This window comes from Pocillopora damicornis, chromosome 4 (assembly GCF_964200805.1).
Source record: "Pocillopora damicornis chromosome 4, jaPocDami1.2, whole genome shotgun sequence".
Classification (NCBI taxonomy): domain Eukaryota; kingdom Metazoa; phylum Cnidaria; class Anthozoa; order Scleractinia; family Pocilloporidae; genus Pocillopora; species Pocillopora damicornis.
The window spans coordinates 8,594,811-8,611,065 of record NC_142673.1 but is presented as its reverse complement, the minus strand read 5'-3'; the positions used below and the strand labels follow the sequence as shown (position 1 = coordinate 8,611,065).

General features: G+C 40.2%; 1 protein-coding gene and 1 long non-coding RNA gene across 4 annotated transcripts in view; both read right to left on the bottom strand.

The window, feature by feature from the left end:
* Positions 1-255: 255 nt before the first annotated feature.
* The window catches only part of LOC113669091 (centrosome-associated protein 350), a 41,895-nt gene continuing 25,895 nt past the window's right edge, over positions 256-16,255 (bottom strand). For all 3 annotated transcript variants that reach the window (XM_089203893.1, XM_089203895.1, XM_089203894.1), the window contains exons 36-39: positions 10,386-10,597; positions 9,146-9,607; positions 4,920-5,077; positions 256-4,549 (exon numbers count right to left, since the gene is read on the bottom strand). In XM_089203893.1, the coding sequence (XP_089060019.1) occupies positions 1,235-4,549; positions 4,920-5,077; positions 9,146-9,607; positions 10,386-10,597 (4,147 nt within the window). In that variant the 3' untranslated portion in view covers positions 256-1,234. The remainder of the gene's footprint in view (positions 4,550-4,919; positions 5,078-9,145; positions 9,608-10,385; positions 10,598-16,255) is intronic.
* LOC149046706 (uncharacterized) lies at positions 6,729-7,478 on the bottom strand. The gene is made up of 2 exons (XR_016185875.1): positions 7,352-7,478; positions 6,729-7,169 (listed from the first exon to the last, which is right to left on the bottom strand). It is a non-coding gene; the product is annotated as an uncharacterized LOC149046706 (long non-coding RNA).

The window sequence follows — 16,255 nt, the reverse complement described above, 5'->3', positions numbered from 1 at the left end:
TAAAAAAAAAAACAACCACCCCCCCCCCCCCCCCAATCAATCAAGGCTTAATAGACCAAGCACAGAATACAGAGGAATGATTGGAAACTTGTTCTCGATTCTGACTCATTTGTTTATCAAAGGTGATAAAGGACTGTTGGGAATGGACCATTCTACAGTTATGTAAAATGTAACTAAACCTTTATGTGAAAGCGAGGTCATTGGTGACCTTGAAATGAAATTGGCCACAACGCAAACAAACGCGACACAAAAAAATGCAACTTCAAAGGTGTTTTTTATTCAACAAAGGCATAGCACATTTGAAACAAAAATAAGGTAAAAGCTCTCTTATGTACAGTTGCAGCAAAGCAAACTTGGATTCTAATTACAATATTGGGACATACCACGATGCCAATTCATACTTTTTATACACATTTGAAAAAACAAGAATTTTCAACATTTGCAAGAATATTTGTCATTCCACTCATCATTTTACTACCAAGTGAAAAATAAATTTTAGACAGAAGTAACGAAACTAAGACCGCACAGGCTGATGTGAACCACGAATACACATCCTTCACCTTCACTTCTCAACTTAAGATCCACTTAACAGTATATTTGGATAGGGAAAATTATGTCTAGGTGAACATGTTCACGTTTATACCTTGGTATCAAAACGACAGGACTTCAACCCTTTCCATAGGCGAAATTCAGTAGTAAGGCGGAAATATTTTAGATTTTCATGTTGGCAATTTTTTCCAGATGAACGGGGTGTTCATGACAAGTAAAAAAAGCAAGTCAGAGCGAGAAGTCATCTCTAATTCCTTCGCTCGAGAAAACAACGAATGGTATAACCTCAGTCAATTCCCTCTTGACCGACACCTTTAGACGACGTACACCTCTCTAAAACTAACACTTGGATTCGATTCTTTCCGTTCAAATTTTTCAGTCATGTCAATATAGTTGATCTAATGTCTAACGAGGAAGGAAGGCTAGTAACTGCAATAGGTTGTTTCCACAAGGACTGTTGTACTGACACTACTCTACGTAATATTTGAGCCCGTTAACAGTCGTTAGCTTGGAGTTGTGCCTGCTTGCCATTCTTCTGCACGCTCCATAAATATTTCCCTCTCCATTTCAAATACCAGTCTGTTCACACATCACCGTTATTTCACTAAATTCAATGCGCGACTGATTGCACATGGTAATTCTGGGATCCAGGAAAGAAATATTAAGACTAGAGGATATGGTTTCGTCAGCTGCGTGCTAAGTCAGCCCTTGCCTCGCGCCTCAACTGCACAGCATTCACCACCATCACAGTTTCTGATAAAAGCGATTCGAAGATAGCGTCTGCCACTTGGAACTTCACGGCAAGTTCATCATCATCGTAATCTACCCATAACGGCTCCTCTTCTCGAAGCTCCTGAATCAGGATGGCGTCAACGAAATCCTTCTTTCCCACCTTTAGCGGCGTCTTCCGACGAACACGTTCGAGAGAAGGCCTAGCATCACCCAAACCGATTAAATTTAAAACTTGTTGCTGCACTACAGGGAGAAAGTCTCCTTCGCGGACAAGTGGTTGAAGACCACGATGCAGACGGTGCTTTCGTCGCGGTTTTGCTTTCATCCAAGCCGGCCGCTTGGTGGGGGTCTCCTCAGATAAGAGATCTTTGAACAAATTGCCGGTCAAATCGAACACTAATCGTTGGTAAACTCGTTTACTATTGGCTCCGAGGTCGTCGTCCGCTTCGTCGTCTCCGATGATTTCCGACGGGGGTGTTACGTTATCTAAAGGCAGTCCTCTCCTCTTGCGTTCGAAGAAAATGGAAAGAGAGGAAGCCACCAATGGGCTGACTTCATTGGGACGATGAGGAACGGAGAAAAGAAACGAAGGACCTCTAGAACGCCTAAATGTCTCCTCTTCTTCATCTTCCTCTTCAGAGGGAAATTCCATGAGAGCATTTGTGTTAAGTTTAAATTCTGAGCGTTCATCTTCACCTTCGCCCCGTGCACCCTCCAGATGCTCATGTAAACGTCGTAACTGATCAAGCTTATCTGTCAATTCTCTCTCGTTAATTGAAGATTGCTGCTCACTTGTGGGGCTTCCTGGAGGTGTCGAGGTGTCCTCAGTATACTTCAGTAATCCGTCGGGAAAGCGTTGGACGGCCATAAATCTACTGTTTCTGGGGGAAGAAAGAGGACTCTCTTCAGCCGAGTGAGGTTCGTCTTCTGTTGCCCCCCTTGGGGAAGTAGTTAAGTCCGTGGTACTTTCACCCTTGGTCTTGGCAAACTTTTCTTGACGAGATCGCATAATTGCAATCATTTGAGAGGCGGCTTCCTTAAGCAGTGCGTCTGACAATTTATTCACGATGTCGTTACTCTTTTGTTCAGGTGATACCTGCTGAGGTTGTTCAACAGGAGAGGAAGCAAAATCTTCTCGCTCTCTTGTCCTACGGTCCAGTCCAGATTCTAAACTTCCATTCGGCGAGGTGGATAAATGTTCAGATATCTCTTCTGTTTCGGATGTTTCTGCTAATGATCGTGATGCACCATCATTTCCATCCTCAACAGGTGTACTATCTTTTGCAGACTGTTTCGGTAAATCTTGGTAGATCCGGCGACGTTCATCGAACACTCTTGTCGCCAAGTTCACAGACTCTTCCAGCAACATCATAGACAAGTCCTGAGTGATTCTGTCAGCAGTTTTTTGATCAGATTCATGGCTTCGGGATTCTGGCGACTGCCGAGTACTTTTCTGCAGCACACCAGGTGACACTGGCGATACTTCTTTATCAATTTTCTCCTTCTCATCAACGGATTCGTCCTCAATCTGTCTCTGCAGACTTCCGTGCTCATTTTTGAAGTAGTTTTCTTCAAATAAGGACCCACTATCACTGTCTTCACTAATTTCCTCAAGGCCTTCAATGTTTTCATCCAATTCTTCTGCAATGCTTTCTTCGTCGGTAGCCTGCTCTAATTCGAGCGTTGGAATTTTAGGAGGTTTCTGGACTTGCCCTTCCTGCGGTGATTTATTGTCATCCACTTCTACACCTTCAGAAAGTTCCCTTTTCTTCGAGGAAAACCTGAAGTCGTCGTTTTCTTCTTTTTCCTGAGAAGTTTTGTCATCCTCTACTGGAACGTTCGACTCGGATGGTTCGAAATCTGGTGTGTAGGAACCACGAGGTTTTCCTTCGTCAGTTTCGTCAACCGCCGAAGGCTCAAAGTCATCAGTATAGGAGACAAGTCCGCTTTTGTTTTCCTCAGGCAGTTGTAAACCTTTTTCTCCTTTTAAGGATTGTTCCGCCTTTTCAGACACGGGGCCACTACTTTTTGCAGAAAGTGATGTACTTTTTGGTGTCACTTCAATTTCAGATTGTTCAGAAATATCCTCGGGTACTTCAGAAATGTCTCTTGTCCCTTCTTCATCTTTTGATAAAAATTGATCAGGATGCGCAGATGGCTTATCTGGGACGTTATCTTGCCTTTCGGACCGTTCGCTATTTTCTACGTCTTCCTCAACACTGATATGCTCACTGATATCGTCTTCGCTTTTGTCCACTTCATTCTCAACGCTCTCAAAAGACGAACTGTACGCCTGTTGAAGACTTTGCGATTTCTCCGACAAAGCCGGCGATTTTGATCGTCTGGAAGACTTCGATCCCTCGGAAATAATCGAGTTTTGCCCGCTGACGATACCTGACTGTCTTGAGCGATCGGTGTCTTTCGACTCTTTCAGTTCCTGAGTGGAGTGGCTTCCAGAGTGAGTGGATCTGGGCCTTGTAACAACTTCATTTTCTTCGGTTAACGATTTATTTTCTTCGGTCCTTGCTTCTTTCGTGATCTTTACGTCAACCTCGGACCTTTCCCTTACCGAACTCTTACGATCACTATCCGATCCTCTCCGAAGACTAACTGATTGAGATTGACTAGATCCTCGAGAACTACGTTCCGACTTGTCGGAGTGAGATGCTTTGGACGGTGTTTGAACTTCGATATCCTCACTCATGGAAACATCTTCGGCCGTCGTCACATCGTCTTTGATTTCTTCTCGGGAATCTTCGGCATCTCTAATCGATGTTTTGCTTTCACTATTGGCTGATTGCCGTAGATTTTCCGAGGAGGTTTTGTCGGGGGTTCGAGTTCTGTCGGTTAGATCAAGGTCTTCTCTTTTATCCAAGGGAGTTTCACCTTTCCCCAATGACAAATTATTTCTCTCCCCTGTCTTAATCTCACTGACAGAAGAACACTCCTCATCTTTTTCTTTTAAGCTGGGAACATCGGAAATTGTTTGATCACCTCGACTGTTAACTTCCGCATCCACAGAACTTAAAACTCTCCCACCTGCTGGCTCACTCCTAGCAGACACTTTCACAGGCTTTTCCGATGGTGTTACCTTGCGACCTCCGCTCATATCTGACGTTCGAGAGAGATGGTACCTGACTTCACGGGCACTAGAATCGTTTTTCGCGCTTATTGGGTGTTGGTCAGTAGAGCCAGACTCTGGTCTTTTTGAATCCGTTTGAGGTCGATTGAGTTCGGCCTTTGTCCTTGAGATTACCATTTCCACAGCCTAAAGAAATTAAGAACTATAAATGATCGAGATTTCTTCACTGAAAATCTATCGTGTGATAATTACGCATCCCACAAAAAAATGCTATTTTGGATTCGCAGTGAAGAGTTCTCCTTCTGGCACCTTGCACTCGTCTCATAAACCTGAGGATAATTCTGTTTTAATTACAAAAATTTATTTTAACACTTATACAATACTTAAAATATCAAACAGTAACTCGCCTCAGAATTTTGAAATATTTTTCCATCGGGCCGAAAGACCGAAAACAATGTACAAAGTTCAACTTCACGCGCCCACGTCAAGAAGAGCGCGTGACATTGACGGCGTAAACAACAACCCCGTGATAGTACTCGTTTCCACGTGTATTTACCTGTAATTCCTGTCTTAAGCTGGCCTCTTGAGCCCGCAACATAGCTTTTCTTTGTTTCTTCCTTTCATTATACAAGCGCTTAACCTCGCGCTTGCGCACTTCAAGTTGGTCTCTCAGGCGGCGAACACGAGACTCGATGTCGCTGTGGTCCGAGGTTTCTGGCGAGAAATACAAGAGATAATATTTAGCCATTGCGATGTATGAAATTTGACGCGTGAAATTTCTACCTAAAGCGGAAAGGGGTTCCGAATTAGTTTGAAGGAACCATTAAAACGTCAAGTCGTTTTTAAGCAAACACCAGAACTAAAATTGTCAACAGTGAAGGCAAATGTATGAAGGGTCTTCCTACAGACCGACCGATAGACCTAAGAAGATAAGATAGGATACTTTGTAAAAACTACAATTTATCAAGCGAATGGCGATAAGAGCCTAAAATTTTAATATCAGAACTGAAACTGTGGGAACAAAGTGTTGATTAAAATAAATAATAACTAATGAAATGTGGGAACAGCTAGTAACTTGCATCACACCACACACACAAAACTCCCACGGAACACTGTTTGAGGAAAGTTCACACCTACATGTTTATTCTTAACGCCACGGGAGGCCAATTTCTACTGAAGGGGAAGTCACTCAGCAACAAGATAATACCGTGAATACTTTTCTTTTAAAATATTTTATTCAATAAACTATGGTAGGCCTTACAGCAAACCGAACTATGATCCAGTGAGGTCTTTTGTCGCGTACCAGAGAAAGACATCACTGATCTCTGGTTCTCGTAATAATTTGCATATACTTATCAAACCTGTCTCGGGCATATCTTCCTTCTTTAACACTTAATTGATCGTTTTTCCCTTAGACTACAAGATCGTCGAACGAACGCTGCCCTCAAGCGTCAACGTGTCAATCGCTCTACGCCACTTTAACGAAGATCAACTTAACGGCTATACCGTGACACGCGATCGCTGAAAAAAACGCAAACACAGTCTTGTTTCCAGCGATTCTTTGATTACCAAATAAGTTCAGCAGCCACAAAAACGCCATCGATGGAGACCAAGCGGTTGAAGGTATCAAACACAGCTGGCTCGAAAACGTCAAAAGCCGTTGAGAATTGTTGGGTTGTTTTCTTTTTCCCAATTAAAAAAAAAGCAAAAAAACTATCCAACGATTTTTAAGAAAACCAGTTTTTAAGAATTTTGAAGACAACAATTTGCAAGCTAAAGGTTTCTTGTTGCTCTGCTTCACGTTAAAGAAAAAACCCCGAGGAACGAAAGAAGAGCGCACCTTCGGCGCAACCGTTGTTTAAAAAGACCCTACGCCAAATCAAATCGACTGACTATGCATCTTCATATCTCAAGGTCTCGAGGAACAAGAAGAAAGAGGAAAAAGCGTAACATTTCTTTAGCTCGTGCGTCTAGGCCATTCAAACCCACTGTGTATCTTTGGTACAACTGCCCACAGTCAAATGCTCTTCCCTTCATGCGAAACTTGCTATCAGTGAAGTTAGGCGTTTACGGAAAACGGCAAGACTTGAACTTCTTACCGATTCCTTCAGCCTTCTTCCACATTTATGGAAATATTTGAGTTTAATGAGAACAAAAAGTGTTTTCAATTTTTCCACAAGATTGATTTAAGGACTGGAAGAAAGTTAGCATAAATGGAATTCATTTTTGCCGTTACTGTCATGTTCAACAAATTTAAAAGCAACTAAATCTTCCAACGAAAAGAGATCATTCTAGAAACAAATTTTTAGTTAGCAGAGCAAGGTTTAACCACGCTTTAACCGAACAGGCCTTTAGAACTGTTTGCGATCAATACGTAGTTTATTGGAAAGCGTGCATTTTGCCATGTCGGGTTCCCCTTGCAACATTAAATTAAAACAGTTAACAAAAGGTAACATCGAAAAGGTTGAGCAACCATTACGGATGGCAACAGATGAATTGTTTTAACTGGAAATAATGCAGACTTCAAAACATACAAAACGGACGGAACTCCAAACTCTTTTACACCCTCTCAATTGAATGCTGTTAATTTGAAGAAACCAAAATCATACGTTTTAAAAAATTATAAAAAATCTCGTTCAATAATTGAATGCTGTTAATTTGAAGAAACCAAAATCATACGTTTTAAAACATTTTAAAAAATCTCGTTCAATAATTGAATGCGTGGAATCACTCTTGTCTTTAAACAGTTCTTCTGGTCGCCGTTTCCTTAAAAACGATTTACGAACAACAGACAACAACTTCATACCTAGAAGAAGAAAATCATGTTAAACCAATTTCAAATGGTAGAAAAGATTTAGAGACCATTAATTCGGATGAAGAAACGGAATTTGCGTTACCGTAATAAAAAGGTCACCTCGCTCGGCCTGATGCAGCCTTCATTACTGTTGACAATGAAATCAGAGGGAAAAGAAAAGTGTTTAAACTTACGACAAGCAGTCAAACATAACGCACGAAGAAGCAGCGGAACTTGTAAATGGTTCAAAGTACGCAAGGCAAAGAGAACCAGTGCTACATTCGTTCCACGAAACACACAATGCTGAACATCAACGTAAGTAATAAATATAACCACAAGTATTCTACCGTCCCGTCATTCCTCGTGAGGGAAGCTATTTCAAAATGGTGTCGGCGCAAAATATTCAGTGCATTTTTTAAAGCACATGGAAATCCTATGGAAACTTTACTGGAGGCGATAGCATGTGATAACATGAGTTGTAACGCAGTTCTACAAATAACAAGGGAATCAAAAATTGAACTCTGTTGACAATACCTCTCTTGGAAAAATCTTTGGTAATTTTTTTTCTATTAACAAACCAGAGCGAAAGTAAGCAAAAAGGAAAAAACAGAAAAAAGACAGCGAATTTAGCGGGCGTTCGATGAAGGATGTTTAAAATGACTTTGTTATGCAAATTACCATGTTGTGGGGATGATGATATCATAATTATTTTCTTTTCTCGCCCACAGCTAAACTTCCTCATCGATGTTTCGCAACCATTAGTTGGAATATTAAATGTTCAACTCGTGTAATGAAACTATTCGTTGTGTCAATATCTACTAAGATACTTATTCTTAAAAGCCTCGAAGTCCACAACACGCACGGATTCACTTTAAACAGCGACAAATTTGGTACGTGCTTCAAAAAACCCAAACTCGGAAAATACGTCAGCATCGTGCACTCAAACTGATATTGGACTTTCTCCGAAGAACCTTTAGAAAAAACCCGCCACTGCATTTAAAAGATTGTCTCGTGTTTCTTCACACAAAAACACAAATGAACAATTTTTGGACACATAAATTCCAAAAAAAACGGGATCCTCGGGTTATTCTTAAAATGAACAATCACCAAAACAAAATGGTTTGATAAGTAAGTAAGCACTCTAATAACGTCGTAGCATTATCGTAATGTAAAGAGAGCTTACTAACACACGGCGACTATTACACAAGACAATATCATTTTAACAAGCACGAGTGTACAATTCACGATGCCCTCCGACTGAACATAATCGAAGGTGTGGAAAATAAGCCCCTAACGTTTTGAATTCACAATCCATCTAAAGCCGTAGAAATTCAAGAAATACGAACATCTTAACAGACAATACTGGTTTAAAACAACTGAATCAAAAGAGTTGAGCTGAGATAAAGAATAAAAATCAAATAATTTTCTATTGTCTTGAAAGACGAGAGCAATCTAGGAAAAAATTTTCTTATGGTGATGAAGAGCCATCAGTCCTTAGAAAATTATAATATTAATAACAAAACATACTCGTTATGCTAATAGCATAGAAAATCGAAGAAGCAGTCTAAGAAGGAAAATTTTCTGCAGACATCGATCATATAGCGGCGCTATAATTCTTCACTTGAAAAAATATAAAAATAAAAAAAAAACCAAGGTAATTTTTTTTATATGAAACACGACTTGCAACAATACAAAAATTTTACTAGGTAATGGGCTCCTGATTTTACTTACTTTTACTTTTCTCACTTTTAAAAACGTTTAAGTTAACTGTCGTTGCGGCTCCCCCGCAACAACTTAGGCAAGCACAAATGCACCGTTGGCGGGAATTGATTACATACGAGAGTATGCTGTGAATACTATTTTTATGGTAATCCTGCAATAATGATCGAAGCAACAGTAAGCCAGCCAGCCGCTCGTGAGAATCACCAATGGGAAACCGAGTTTTCGCTGTAGTTTTCCACGAGAGGAAACCATTGAATACAACTCACCCGTCATAGAGGTGTCCTCTTCACTCTTGCTCCCCTCCCCTGTGGATGATCGCCTGCTTAGAGCCGGGGACGTGTCTCGCTTAAGCGTCAAATCGCTCCGCACGGGGGTGGAGTGCGCTGGAGTCGCACTGCTATCCAGCGACTCGAACGTATCGTTGACATACTCCTCTGGAATCTCCTCGGGAATCGAGCTACCCTGGGATCGAGTCTTCATGTCTACTTCAGGAATAGAACTGTCACGTGACCTGTCTGACTGATCTTGTGACCTGTCACGTGTGGGAATACTCAGCTCCTCAGCAACTGAACTCTCACTGGCACTGCGCTCGTGGCCATGCGACCGAACCGCCTTGATGGATTCACTGATTCTGTCAGTTCCTTGTGTGGATCTATCTTTGGAGATGACTTTACTAGAGGGAGTCCTAGATACTGACAGGCTGGCAGAGGCCTCTCTACCACTGCGATCTGTTAAAATAACCAGCTCATTTTAATAAGACAAAACAATTCTGTTGTAAGGAAGAAGAATGATCAGTGTTTGTGTCGTAGTGAGGTATAAGTCATGAAATGTTCGTGCCGTGAAACATTTGGCTTTCTATATACTATTGAGGAGTATATGACGCACAAAATCAAGCATTAAATTAAACTTTATTCCAATATTCCCAGAATAGCTTAATTCCTTAAAAAATAACGTTCAACCATAATTAACATTTTAAGTTTCGGTACCGAGAAAAAAATCTCGCAGTTAACACAATCGAGCGTAAACAAGAAACGCAACAAGCTCGTCAGGTCTGCAGGGTTACTTTCAGGTAAAGGTAATTCACCTGTCCGATTAATTTCCTTCTCCCGAAGCAAAAAGTAGAAGTCCTGTAGCGAAAAACTTGAATTCCGCAATGTTGAGGATAAGCATGTATAATGAACAATTATTTACCGAAGAGAGGGTGAATACTGGTGAATATTTACCGCCGGTGCCGCAGAGCAACAGAGTAAGCACTCACCACTTTCAACGACACCGGAGTGGTACATTATCCGAGAATAAACCACACAAGAACCAATAAAGTCAGCCACTTCGGCTGCTCGGAGGTGAATGGTACTTGCTAATCATTTTCGAGCCAACAAATCAGCACGCGCGAAAGGCACTATTTACCTGTGTGGTATACGTTAATTCCTACAACTCGCCTCCCCGAATTTAGTGCGACTACTACAAAAAAATGTTCAAATCAGTAATCTATCATTCACGTCGTACCTTTATGTTCTTCTTCTTCGCTTGTTATGCTGGTTGTCCTTGGCTGCTTCCTGGAGCTCTCAAGATTTAGAGCTTCGTTGAGTAGGTTTCTGACGAGACTTTCTTCTTTGTCAAGTCGCTTCTCCCATTCCAAAAGCTTTTTCTTGTTCTCCAACAGATTTTCAGCCTCTTTCCGTCGTTTCATAAGCTTCTGCTCTCGCAGAGTTAGATACCTACGACATAAAAACAAAAACATCACAATTTATAATCAACAACAACAACAACAAAAAAAAAATACAAACAACAAGAAACAACAACAAAAAACGAACAAAAAAAAAACGCAAAAAGGCAAAACAAAGAATCTGGCGCGAAAATTAAGAAATGCATACACTTATTCACGAAAGCAAACATCGGTGCAAAAAGATATACCACGTAGTTAACAATAAAGCGCATGTTGTACCAAGCTCGGTTTATGTTCGATCAGTGAAAGCCTTGCCTGGAGAAAGTTTGCAGAAGCCGACAACTTTAAGAGTCGATAGTATTGCAACCGATTAAAATCACATATAAACTTCCCGAGGCCTTGAGCGATTTCTACCGAAAGTTTCCGTGTATTAGTTAGAATAAATGCGACCAAAATTACATTTGCTTTTAAAGAAGCGCTATTCAGTCACCAATGCTTGGAGCTGGACGCCTGCACTGAGTTACGAAGCGTGATCGAGTACCCGTTTCGTGCAGTAACGAAAAACAGAGGACAAAAACACTGGAAACAAGCACCTCAGAAAAACTGCATCAGTCCCGAATCAGCTTGTAAAGACGGATATGAAGTCATACACCACACTACAGGACGATTAAACAGAGTTTTGGATCAGGAACAATACAGGGAGTGGACTTAAACTTTTAACAATTGTCCGGTGTATTTCCATTCCAGACAGTCACATAATCCCATTCAAGTAACTCATGAATTACATATTTCCAGATATATACAATTGCCCTTGGTAACACACGCAATGTAAGTTTAAAGAGGGAAAATTTCCGTAACATCCTCTCCTCACCCAAACACTTCCCTCCTAGAAGGAGAGGCGGAAAACAAAAACAGGATTGTCCTAAGAAGAGATTGAACCGCTACAAACAGGTTTTATCAACATTGATCATTACAGAATCACGCCCATTGAAAAACGTCGCACGGGAAAATGCAAATAAGCTAGAAAAGAGAAAGAGAGCATGCGTAACTTCACGCAGGCCTGTCAATCCGACTGTCAATCATGTAACCCCCGTGTACGCAGTGTTCGAAAGTATTGTTTCTTGTGCAGACAACCGAAACGTAGCGCTTTTCATCGAAGAAGAATAGACGTAATTAGTGGCGTTATCTTGATTAGGTTATATCGTTTAAAAATCGGTCAGATGTAAAATTAAATTACCTTTCAAATGCCGGGTTTTCAATTTGTGTTAAGACTCAAATGCGGCAGATTTGCGAGGTTCGACCATCAACTTCGCCAAGAAAGCAAAACATCACAGAAATATTCCTTTTAGTAAAATTTCCGTACTGCCCCATACTATCGTAAAACAAATCTGTTTTCCCAATGGTAAAGTATTGTTTTTGTCACTCTATCCAAGAACTGAACGTATAATGTAGTGTGGGGCTGTGCGGAATTTTACCTTCCTTCTTGGCCCGTTATTGCCGTCAGTTTCAGATAACACGTCGGTAGTCTAATTACTTTTCGAAAAGCTTAAGTATACGTTGTAGATTCCCGCTCCACGTAGGTGCACGCTCACGCTCATAAGCTTACGGATGAACACTTCACGCTCTTTTGATATGCAAACGCGGCCCTCGCTCTTTACCGACGAAAAGAGCATTTCGTCACTTTGAAACAATGCTAATTGCTCCAATTGTATCTCCATTGTCTCTAAACGGACGCAAAGCGAAATTTTACAACTCCCGTTTGGGAATTTGTCAATTCAGATCTAAAGCGACCGAAGTTGGCGGTGAGCGTTTGCAACCTCATTCCAAGGTCATTGCGCCCGCAAAGCATCATGGGTACCCCACTTTTCTCGGGCGACGCTTTTCAATGGGCGCGATTCCGTAATGATTATCACACCGGTCAAACAAGCTACAAACACGACAGCTGTACCACTGATAATAAATTACCTTGAAATTTATAAGAATGACAATAAAACTAAATTTCGAATCGCCTTAAAAGACAAATTGCTCACTGAAAGAGAATCTTTCAGGATTGTTACTATGAAAAAGAAATTCGAAAATTTAACAAACGTAATGTTCGTTTTCAGTTAAGCAATACTGGCAAGGAACACAGAAATAAATTGCAAAAACGTTTTCGGATGAAAATTAAAGCGTCAAATAAAGAATTTTCACTTCTACTGAGAAACTGTCGGCCGGATCATAGTCGGGGTAACTGTTTGAACCTAGCGATCAGCGAAAACGTCTACGTATCCGTAAAAAAAACAACAGCAGGTGGAATGATAAAGAAGCAAAAAGTACAGTACCTTCTAACGCAGAAAAACAACCACATCATGGCCAACAAACTGCACAGTTAGACGGCTTCCGGGAACCATTAACTAAGACAGCCTTATGAAAGGAAATTCCTAATAGCATAAGCGATTTTACGCGGGTTTTGATCAGCGACGACAAGTGATTACCGCTAGGGCTTCGCAATGTTTTACCGGTTCCTTTATTTGTTTTCATTTCTACGTCTCATTCTGGCAAGAGTCCACAGTATTCTTGCTAATCGTGTTTTTTTTTTCGGAGCACGTGAATAGGGACTTTCTAGAAAACTTTGTAGAGAAACTTTGTTGAGAAGTTTTAGGTCGTAATTCCTCAACGAATCCTAAAAAACGACCTTAATATCTCAACGCCACAAGCATCACACGAATAGCTGTAGGTGAAACCTGATTCTGCAGGAAAGTTTCATTAATACTAAAAGCAATAAGAATTGTCCAAAACTAAAGAGTAAAGGACATTTCAAAATGACACTGCTTTTGAGTTTTGTTTAGTTCAATATTGGTTCGAGTCTTTTTGCCTCTCGTCGCTAGTGATACTCATTTCCACAAGCAAACAGAATGGGTGGCACACAAATACAAGAGAACTTAAAAAAGGTTTCGCGAACGCAAAAGATGTAGTTCGGTTAACGATGGCTGGCTGTTGCCAAGAGGCGAGAGGTAAAGAAGATAACTTAAACCGCTATAAAGGTTCTGAGTCGTCGAGAGACCGCAAAAAAACAATTTGAAATGTTTTACTTGTCCTGAAATAAAAACGAACTGTGCTGCCACTTGCAAACGACAGAGAAGGAAATTTAACCCGTTAGAAAAATTTATTTTCATTTTGATATCTTAATTTGTTTGTTCTGAAGACACTTACGCGGTACTAGCAAAGAAAATAATACGGTTGTCTGTATTGAGCAAAGAAATAATGTTTGACTGAGGATTGAGAGGAAGAACTCATGGCATATCCTCTCTCCAACTCAACACACTTGAAAATAGACTGTCCTTACAGGTGGTTAGCAAATATAAATCACAACATTTCAATAAGTCCCAAATACACTCTCACCTGCGAAGCTTACGGCACAGCATACAAAGCATAGCTCGGCGGAAAAAAAAAAAACTAAATTACTCCAGAAAAGTAGATTCCGAAAGCAATAAGCAGATTAGTTTTAAATATAAAAAGCGGCACCGGCCATTGAAGGAAATCTGAATCGGGTATGCTGGATATTTCCACTGAATGTGTAGTTTTTTTTTTGCTGTGACAACTTGTGGAAATAATTTTGAAAATATTCAAAGAGCTGTTTAAAATTGGTGGAACGTGCTTCAGTATCCAACGAAGTGTGACGACATGTCTAAATTTATAAATTCTAAGTTCTGTTTGCATATTCGACGCAAAAGGAAACTCTAAACGCTATGAATCCCTTAAAAAATAAAAATACTTTTTGAGCCGTTTGTCACGGTTAATTACCATCAGTACATTTGGACTTACGTTTTGAACGAAAGATAAGTGTTTTTAAATAGTGTATTACATCTTGTGTTGTCAAATTCTACACGATCCATTTTAAATTAACAAATGAATAATTTCGTTGGTCTACCATAGGCAAAAACCAGGTTTCCATAAAATGTTACGGCCGTAAATCGATTGGAAGAAGTCAAATTCAAACCACTTCACCCAAGGTAAATATTAAAAAAAAATTAGTCCCTGAAATTATTACGCGTTTTAAAAACGAAAATGACATAATCCACACAGTCTGAATTTAAAATCTATCGAATGTCAACAAAACACTGATGAAAATCACGACGCCGCTTAACACACAATAGCAAATACAGAAAGTCGTCAAATAGCGACTGCTGTTAGGATAACCTTGAATCTAAGCCATCAAAACTCACCGGACACACAACAGAAGACACCATTGTCGGCATTGACAGTTGAGTCGCTAAACCGATCACAGAATGTGAGACGCTGCTTACGTCAGTAGTTGTCAATTACTGGAAGAATTTACCGCTCCGGGATGTGCCTCGGCTTATCATCATATTGGCTGGCCGGCAGAAACCCACTAAAATTAAAGATGTTAAATTGGCTCATTCAAAAGCGTTGAATCGTGAAAATGCTGTTCGGAATTTTGTCTTCGCGTTTGCGGAAGGAGCTAGAAATTTCACGTAAATCAAAGATTTACGAAGAAGAAATTTGATAGCTTTATTATTCGCATGTTGGTGTTTGGATATGCTTTAGGAACATCACGATCTCAAAAAAAATCGGTTATATTATCAAGATATTGCCTTCCGTAAACATACAGATTTAATATAAGAATATTATCGTCGATGTTTTACCTCAAAATAGCACTGTCACTCAAGTGTTGGATAAGTTTTGTATGAGATTTCCGGGACAGATCTGACTAGGAATTAAACAATATTTATAGAAGACAAAGGTCTTAAGCTGTCCTAGCTAATATTTACGGGGTCAGCAATTAGCCTGAAAAATCATCGGGCACAGCAAATTTAATTGAAGAGAGAGCTTAATTCAATTCAGTCGTACTTACAGAGCAGCGAAAGTCCTAGACTGGCGCACTTATCGTCTTTGTAATTCAGCCGGTTTCATTTTCACTTCCTTGTTTGTACTTTTCGACTCGAACGTTTCTCATGATTGATTACCGTATACGTTTTATAAAAAAAAAAAATAACGAAATTGTAGAGCACACGAACAATACTCATAGTTTTAACGCCGACAACCGTAAGATCAACAAAGGGGAGCTTTAACAGGTCACTTGGCTATTCAAATCAAAACAATAGTTTGTATAGCACATGATCAGAGCATGATATCCTAAATGTTCATTTCCTCTCTCAGATATAGGCCAATTTTACATAAGCTATCAAAGGCAGAAAAATACTTGTGTAAATAGCACTGATTCCTTTTCATAGACATGTATGGCACGAACAACAGGACCAGACAAAGCGTGACCTGGCTGAACACTTACCATAGGAAAACGAAAACAACACAAGTATGAAATTTACACGACAAAACGGAACATACCCTAGTCACTGCAAATCATCATTTCAGTCAAATAAAAAAAATCCAACAAAATCGATACTAATAAGTACAACAACAAGTCTCAAGGAAAAGCCCTCAGACAGCTGCAGTTCCTTGAACAATTTGTTAGCTTTTCACATAGTCAACTTCCGGCCTCTGTTCGTAACAAGCCGAGGTTTGTAGACATCTACAAGTTCAGAGCAAATTCGCACGGAAAGACAATCCTACCTTCACTTCCGGCGAGAAAATTTTATATCAGACACAAAGTTCATGAAGCAGCCGATAGCAGCAAAGGCAAACGAGCTTTATCATACCTTCCACTATATTTAATGCGTGGTGTTGCCAAACGATAAGATTGAGATAGTTA